Here is a 9069-nt window from a genome sequence, read left to right as displayed (position 1 = left end):
ATAAATAAAAAATCCCAGAGCATCAGCCAATTAGAAATCCAAACCAGTCCCTCAACAGAGAGGATAATGAAACGTGATACCTTATTTGCCACATCTATTTAAAAGGTGAAACTTTAACAGTGTGCTCCACATTCCCTCCCCACAAAGCTGTATTTACTACAAAAGATGACAACTGTAAACAGACATCATATGTAGTAACCTTAACAAAATGTATTGATGTTGAGAGAGTGACAATATCAATATATTCAGGTAGATCAAGGGAGGAACATCAAAAATAATGACACTTGATCAATAGCTTACAGTTTCACCCTACTTGTACTTTGGGTTTTATTCTAGATTTTGCACTTAATACAAAGCTAAAAAATAGTTATTTTTATTTCTTATGTAATAGAAATAATCTGTTTCTAGGGAGGGGGTTGATTCCTCTTATTTTTCTTGTGGCAACACTCCTGCATGTGTGTCATAAAACTGTATAAAATCTTAAGCACCCCAGCTGAGGAGCGAAGAAGACAGGCAGCTGATGTCTTCAGACATGTTGATAAATATCATGCTATGGAACCTGAAATATTTTTACCCTGCTAATGCCAAATAATGAGTACTCTGGAAGAGAAATGCAAAGCCACAAGGTCACTCGTTAAATTCCATTTATTATATATTTATATATGGGTTATAAACATCACAAAATAGAAAGTTGAGGAAGGTCTTGCACAAAGATATATATAATCAAGTAAAAGAGCAACCTTAGATTAGTCAACAATGGCAATGGAAGCAGGCATATCATTACATCTGGGATCAGTGCTGCAGCTGTGTTAGGAACATTCTTATTTTATTTATAATTTATATTTTAGTGCAAACAAAGTCTTTGCAGCTCTTGGCTCCAGGGATTTATTCAATATTAATAATAAAATAGCATTTTACAATATAGATGTTAAGGTTGCTCTTTTATTGCATATTGTTTAAGAACATACTGTGATATTAGTTATAATAAGGTCTCAAGGTCATGATGTTCAAATGATCTAATATTCAATATATAATATACCTCTTACATTTCTAAGCATCAAATGGTATCTCATTAACATAATAAATTTAATTATAAGCAATATCAATATTAAAATACCTGAATATAAATAACATGCTTTGAGCAAAATAATTGTTCATTTACAATGGTAGTTCAAACAACCTAAGTTAAGAGCTGTCAAGCCTTTAGAAATAGCTAAACCTATACATTGCTTTGTGTCAAATGCATTTATTTTTTTTTTTCGACTGAAGGCCACTTTCAAACAAAGCAATTTATACGAGAATGACATCAAGTCTTATCACAAGATGATTTAAGTTCCAACTAAAATTCTTAATGAGGTGGGAAACAAATAGGTGGTTTGATTGTACTTCTTTATCAAACACTAATTAATATAGCAATAATTAAAAAAAATACCCACATAACTACATTATACTTAGGAAATAATACTTAAGTACTAATAAACAGTTGTAATATTACAACCACTGTGACAAGGTATAATATAAATTTCTGATATAACATTTGTTGGAGAAATCAATAGTGGATGAATGTTACAATATGAGACCTGGCTGTGCCTATTATTATGTGGTGGCAATGGGATGTGTACTTCATAAATATTGTGTGCTTCATACATTGTCTTCAGAAACTGCACAGATCATACATGTTCACATCTTAAACACCTGGATAACTGGGTTTGTGCCTAGTCTACATGCAGGCTATCAACTCTTCTAAGTGCAACAGGATCAAAACAAGCCAAAAACAACATAGGGCAATCTTTAAAAGTGTGTGTGTGTATATACTGTGCATCTTTATGTGTGAGTGTTTGTGTGTGTGGCGACAGAAGAGAGAAATTAGAGAGAGAAAGACAGAAAGAGAGATTTGTCACATATATACACATACAATGTTCAATTTGCTAAACCACACCATGTATTAACAGTATTTACATTTAGTGTAGCTGACATCATTATCATTACTATTAGTGCTGTACTATATAATATCATCCAGGAGATGAGGGGTACCTACCCAGTCCAGTGTTCTTGGCTCGGACGCAGCCATGATCATGCACATAAACTGTTTCCCTGTTCTCTTATCTATCGGGTAAATTGTTGTCGGAGTGAACCTTTTGTTGCTCTCCACAAACTCACACAGCTGATTATAGATTTTGGGATACTCGTGACGAAGGAAGACTCCCCTGGTCCTGAGCTCACGCTGGATATTGACAAAGCACACCTCTCTGGCTTTCCTTCCCTCCTCCCCCTCCTTGTCAATGTCCGGTGTGCCTGGAGGCGGAGTGAGGATGAGAGTTTCCATTTCGCTATCCTTCCTGAGTACCTTTTTGTCAGGGCTTGAGGAGGCCAAGGACACCTTTGCATATTTTCGTACTGTTGGTGCTTGGACCCTTGGTGAAGGTCTGTTAGGCACTAGTTCACCAACAGCTACGGATACATTCAGAAGGAAACATTCATTGGGGTCATACTCATTACCTGCCTGCTGCAGTTCCTTGCAGTATTCGCCTAGGTTGTCCTTGAAGCCATCCAGCTCTCTGAGAGATAAGTATGTGGGAGACATGAGGAGGCTCTCGAGCCCAACTTGGAGGAAGTTGTCAGCTGTCTCCGGATTAGCAAAACCCAGAAAGAGAACGCCTCTCCCCCTGGAGAGGTAGCCAGCTTTAGCAACACGAGAGAAGGCTTTGTGGATCTCTGAATTCTCTCTGCAGAACTTAAGAGTGTGTCGACACACACTGTTCACACGGCCGTACAGACAGGTCTCTTTGTGGATCTCCCAGTCATCCCTGCGACAGTTTCGTGAGCAGTAAAAGGTGTAGCAACTGTGACATGATTTGAAGTACAAGCAGGCTTTGAACATACTCTCAATCCGGTTGCACTTCTTGTTAGCGCACACCATGGTGTCGTCTTCGTCTGTGCTGTGGTCTGGAGAACATTCCTCTGCACTCCTTTGTAAAGCATCACACCCGCTATCAGGGTCTTTGATTGTGTCAGGGCTGGATTTAGACGACGGGAGCTGTGTGTTCAGACATCCTAAGTTTTCAAGTCCAGAGGATCCCCTCTCTTTGTCGTCATCTTCAGTAATTAGTTGTTTCAGCTGGTCTAAAAGATCTTCACTTGACTTTCTGCTGGTTGGCGGTTTGTAATCAACAACCAAATCAGCTAAGAGTTCGTCCAGTTGCTCTAGACTCTGCTGGAGGGAGAAATTGTTGTGTTTCCTCTCTTTGGTTATGTCCGGTGTATTTTGTGGCTGCTTGTGATGCATTACTGTCGGAGATGGTGTCTTTTCATCATCCAACGTATCCCAGCTGACAGAGTGCACCTCACGCCGCTTGTTGTTGGCTGCACATATGTCATTGTCTGTTATGGTGATCTCAGGAGTTACAAACCAGTGTCCACTCTTAGTATTCCTCCATGGATTGCTTGAGCTCCTCTCTAATGAGGTTTCAGAGAGCGAAAGGGCAGCGTAGCGCCTTGGTGAACTTGAGAGGTTAAGTATAACAGGTTGAGATGTAATGTCAGCAGCTGCTGCTTGCTTTGCTTGGTAAAACAGGTTCTCATAGCTACGTCCACGAGGAACAGACTGCTGTCTGTCATGCCGTGGATATAGAATATTGTCCCAAGATTTGGAGTGGTTTCTGACTTCTGCTCCTAGTCTACTTGTCTCCACAAAGCTGTTAGTAAACCACGGAGGTATACTAGGGTCTTGTCTTACTCTTGGTGGTGTGTGCTGAGAGGACTGGTTAGAGTAACCAGATATACTTGAGCGATACCAGTCATCTGAAAAGGCCTGCGACATACGAGGGCGTCGACGACCCTCAGTATGGTATGGCCTTGGTGGATAGTACTGCTCCTCAGGAGAGCATGGTTTGGAATAAAACAACCGTGAGTTACTCATATGGTATGGATTGAACCGGGTGTCCTCTCCATAGTAGGACCTAGACAGTGGAGTTTGCGAAAAGTATGATCCTGCCTCACTGGTGGAGTAAGGCCTACTATACACAGAGTGTGCTGGCTCTCTGTTGGTATAGTTTTCTGTGTAATATGACCTGACAGGGAGGGTGTGCACCCATCGGGTCCTTGGATCATACTGACTAGTCATTGTACTACCATGGCTGGTTAGACTGGACCGGTCATCCTGATAGTATGCTCTAGAATAGGGGTGGACTGGATACCTAACAGGGTCCTCTGTATAGAAGAACTTGGTTGGTATGTTAGGATTTGAGTAAGCTCTTTGTTCTTGACTCAGATACGGTGCTGTTGGTGATGGCATTCTGTGCATGTCTAGATGCTGGTATGAGAAGGGAGACATGCTGGTGGTATAGTGGTATCCTTGTCTAAAATCTCCACTGTAGCATTCGCTCGCAGTGGGCGTTGGTGAGGAGACAATCTGTCGAGGTACATACAAACCTCTACTGCTACTGGCCTGGGAGTATCTTTGCCAAAGATGATCAGTCCGTACATTGGGAACCTGCCTAGATGTGTGCTGCAGAACAGCAGCATCTGGTTTAATGTCCACACGGCACCTGACATGAGGGGTTATGGCTGGTTTATCTAGTTTATCCTCTTCAAAACAGTCTGAGACGTAGAGAGGAGACTGAGGCTGCAGTTTGATCGGATGCACCTCATTCAAAAAAGCCCTGTTTGAGGGATAGGATTCCCGTTGTATTTCTGAAGTCCTCAAGGTATCCGACGCAGCCTGAGGTGCATCCCTTGCCTTCCTGGCTCCTGGAGGAGACACTGAGATGGGCACAGGAGTAAGGGTGGACTTAACTCTTGGAGCGCTTCTAGATCTTGTTCTCTTTTTAGAGTCTGACCAAGTAAGATGGCTGGTTTTGTCCTGGGTGGTTTGCTGCTGGAACTGCCTGGTGTTGAACAGATCAGGAGATGAAAAGCGAAGGTGCCCCGATTGATCTAGTCCATTCCACATTAGATCTTTGTTTAATGTCTGTTGCTCAGCCCTCTTATAAGGGTACTCCATTGAGGAAGAGAAGGACTGGGGGTCATCCAGTGACTCAATAAAGTCAAAGCTACGGCAGTGTCTTTTGTTGATGATTTCTGGTTTGTCAATCATTTTCAAGTCACACTGCCGCGAGGAGTGGAGGGAAATAGAGTTGTCTGTGATGGGATTTAGAGTGAAGTCCCGATATAGAGTCGATGCCAGTAAATCAGGGGGGTGCGTTCGTGTCATCTTAAAGGAACTTTAATACTCTCCATTCAGTGTGATTCAAGATCAACACAGCCTGTGGAAAGAAAGAGAGAAAAGAAAACAAATACACTTCAATGCAATTCAAATGTACAGATGTGAGGTAAATGACAGGCAGCTGTATTTTAAAGCATCAAAAATGCTGAATCAGATGTAAGTGAATCTGTACAAAAACAGCCTGACCACATGATAAACCTGTAATGATGGCTGTGTTTAAAATTAACAGCTGTAGTTGTTCATTTACTAACCAAGTTAATTCCATGCCAACAGCCACAATACAACTTTGTATCTGAGCAACATGACAACCATTCATTATTTTTGAAATATTGAGATATTTGAGGGGGCACTTTGTCTACAATCAGACCACAAAAACTGTCGACATGAAATTTAATTAGCCTGGAGACAGTGTACTAAAATTAGCTGTTTACATGATCTTGCACTAATAACTGAGTTTGTATTTAATTCAAAGAAAATGCAAAACAAAACTTGCATAATACCAAATTGCAAGTAAAAGTATTTATTTAATTTCATGTAAAAACCTGTTTGGAATCATTAAACATTAAACACAATTGTAGACAACAATTGTAGACAATAATAGTAATGCTATTTTAAGGTGCTTTTGATAAAAAATATAATCTGAGACTAATTGATTGTTGCATTACTGCAGCATGTCTTAGTTTTACCACTAAATCATGAAACCTATAACCAACTGTATTACACAATAAAGACCTCACAATGTTAACAAATTTACAGAAGAAAAAGTTAGTTTAAGTTTCAGTAAGAGGCCTTCCTTGTTTTTAATTTCAAAAAGAAATGTGTTGCAACAAACCATTTTTGTTTTCTCCTGTCTGAATTATTCACTTCTTATGAATAAATAATATACACACAACTGCTGTCAATTTCTGCTTGAACATTCAGAATATTTTTTTAAGGTCTTTGAATATTTTCATGGACAAAACGAATCCGTTTCAACAATGGATTTATGTGTCACACACACATGGGCTTCCTTGTTGGCACCCACCCACGAGCTAACCCTGAGTTACCATCTGTTCATCGTGATGAGAGAGGACTGACCAGCTATCTCCCTGTCATGTCTCCACAACACACCTAAATATCACGTCCTTTTACACATGACCAACCGCGACAGACAAACCAGCACTGTTTTTCACTGCTTTGCATGGTACCTTAGAATCTTTTGTTTCAAAGACAAATTATGGGCTACTTGTATGTGTGTTTTGCTATCCTTAATGACAAGAAAGCAGCTATAGTTGCATACAAGGATTATTTATGTCATTTAAAAAGACTTTGATTTGAAAGACAGATTTGCATAGCATAGTTTCCAGCAAGATGGATCACCTAAATTTAGAACACTAAATTTTATACAATATCCATTTTTGTCCTTATATTTATCTTCTTATTTGTCCAGTTACAGGAACTTCTGTGTCCTTTTGCATTCATGTTATGGCTAGCTAGTGTTTCAGCTGCACAAGTAATTCAAGGTATCAACCAAACAACTGTAGTAAGGAACTGTTTTGTAGTTTAAGGGCAAATTTCCCCCTTTTTTCAGATGCAGTAAAAATAATATTTTCCCAAAAGTCGGCTGTCCTTAAGAATTGAGGTTACATACTGCATTATTACCAACTGCTGTATCACTGTTGGGACCAATGGTCACTAATGTCTAATTGATAGCTGACTGTCATAATATGAATACTATCTGGGACTCATTCTTTATCATTTGTGCCAATATAGCAGTCATAAATTCATTACTAATATCTCATCAGTGGAGAATATGCAAATGATGATGGGATTAGTACTGAGGTTTATACTATGCCACTAAATAGGAAAGAACTTTCTTAATCTCATTTTACTTTCAATCTTCCTTTTAAATGGATGAGGTGAGGTGTCAGCAAGATGGCAGGGGCCTTGATGAGACTTCATTTTATTACACAGCATAAAAAATGACCTAATAACGTGCAGGATGTGAAGAGTGAACATTCAGCGAGGAGCTACTACCACAATCTATCTGTCTCAAACAGCTACCCAGCTTTAATACATCAGTGGATACCAACAATAGCTCCACATCACCTTGTAGCAAATTATGTTTTAGAGGAGATAAGAACATGTTTGCAGAGGTATTGTAAAAATAACCTTGAGTTCAAACAGGAATGCTACAGTATATAAATGCTGAAAGAGATTAATAAAATACCAGAATTAATTATGTAAGTCTACAATAAGTCACTGTTGACATCACAACTGATCACAACAGACACACTTTTAAGTCCCTGTGGAAATATTAGGCTTTTTCTGAAGTAAGGGGTTAATCTGTTAACAATCTAGGACAAGAAGACGAGACAAAATAGCACATTTGTTTTTAAAATGAGAGGACAGGGCAAGAAGCTTGTTCTAAATGAATGCATTCTTTCCTCTACTCATCCTCATGGTCTAAAGGCCTTAGGCTGTTCTTGAATAGAGGGACCACACTTTCCTGCACAAGTATAAAACCACATGCCACATACTGTCTCCATGGCTACAGCACACAGCAAAGAAACCATGAAACACTCCTGGAGTTGCACACCGAGGGCACAATTTCACTCTGGAAAAAAATGGACTCACAATCAATATTAATCGCTTTAATATTGTGTGTGTGGGCAAAATCCATCTGTGACACACAAGTGCGACTTTATATTGACCTAATGAAAGGATGCAGCAATGATGCTGCTATTATTCACAGTGCCAAAGGCTGTATTTTCCTGATGATGAGGTTATGGCTCTATATGCGGTCTAATATTAATGGGCTCTTATTTATTTGCTCGCCGGTTTGTAACTAAAAACAACTTCGCAGGCTGTATTCTGCCATTATGCAAGATTTTGCAGACAATAACAAATGTGATGCGGATTCGCCTGAAAGCTCCCCACGGGGCCATACCGAGGCACATCCAGCCTTGAAGCGTTACCAAATACTTGCACTAACGCACTTCGACACCCCTTTTATTTTGGTGCTGCGGCACGGACGGCCCTCCATCCTTTGTGGCTGACCTGATGCCTTTGAGCCCGGAATGACATCATTTGCGGAGAAAGGCAGAAGCAAAGCGGGTTCAAACCAGGACAGAGCCCGCCGGGGGGAAAGGGGGTTGGATGAGTTGGGCTAAGTTTGGATATGAAAGATTTCGCGAGTGAATGAGGGGCCTTACCGTCACGCCAGTGAGTGGATCGGATGCGGTGGACATGGTGAAGCGGCAGCCTGTTCTCCGCGAGGTGCAGCTTCACCCCTACCGCACCTGCTGTGAGCCTCCCGGAGCCGAGCACTCGTCCTTCACGCTGCCTTTACATGTTGTCCACTTCACTTCGATGCTCTCACACTCGCTTATGGCTTTGTGCGTGTGTGTGTGTTTGTGTGTGATGGAGGGGAAGGAGGAGGTGTGTCTGAGGCTGCGCTTGTGCGCGTGCCTCTGGAGGCGTGGTTGTGCGTGTTTTTATGAGGAGGGGAGGGGAGGAGGGGCTGGGGGTGTTGGAAGGAGGCTGAAGTGGGTGTTGAGTCTCGGAGCAGCAATGCGGTCTCTCCGTTCATCTCGGTACATGGAGCCCTGAGGACAGCTGCATGGGCATTTCCGGGGGAACTGTCGGTCGTTTGGTGTTCCTGCAGTGTAAGCTTTGTAATCAGCTGTCTTCATCAGGAGGCAAAGCGAGTCTGACATTTACATTTTTAGAAAGTTTGCAGACAGACTAAATAAAAGCTGCCTGCAGAATTGGGCCTCTCCCACACTTCACTGGTCACTTCTGGTCTTCCTCCTACACTGTTGCGCATGCATTATACATGCTGATGAGAAAATTGTGTGCCAATA

The 9069-nt window shown here is 41.1% G+C and overlaps 1 protein-coding gene across 1 annotated transcript; it reads right to left on the bottom strand.

Annotated features, from left to right (window-relative positions):
- Positions 1 to 630: 630 nt before the first annotated feature.
- On the bottom strand, positions 631 to 8626 carry unm_hu7912 (un-named hu7912). The gene is made up of 2 exons (XM_033618601.2): positions 8419 to 8626; positions 631 to 5264 (listed from the first exon to the last, which is right to left on the bottom strand). The coding sequence occupies exon 2, from the start codon at positions 5210 to 5212 to the stop codon at positions 2003 to 2005; it is 3210 nt and encodes a 1069-aa protein (XP_033474492.1). The 5' UTR covers positions 5213 to 5264; positions 8419 to 8626; the 3' UTR covers positions 631 to 2002.
- Positions 8627 to 9069: the final 443 nt, after the last annotated feature.

Source organism: Epinephelus lanceolatus, chromosome 9 (genome assembly GCF_041903045.1).
Source record: "Epinephelus lanceolatus isolate andai-2023 chromosome 9, ASM4190304v1, whole genome shotgun sequence".
Taxonomy (NCBI): Eukaryota; Metazoa; Chordata; class Actinopteri; order Perciformes; family Serranidae; genus Epinephelus; species Epinephelus lanceolatus.
The sequence above is the reverse complement of the archived record's forward strand: the minus strand, read 5'-3'. Positions and strand labels throughout refer to the sequence as shown.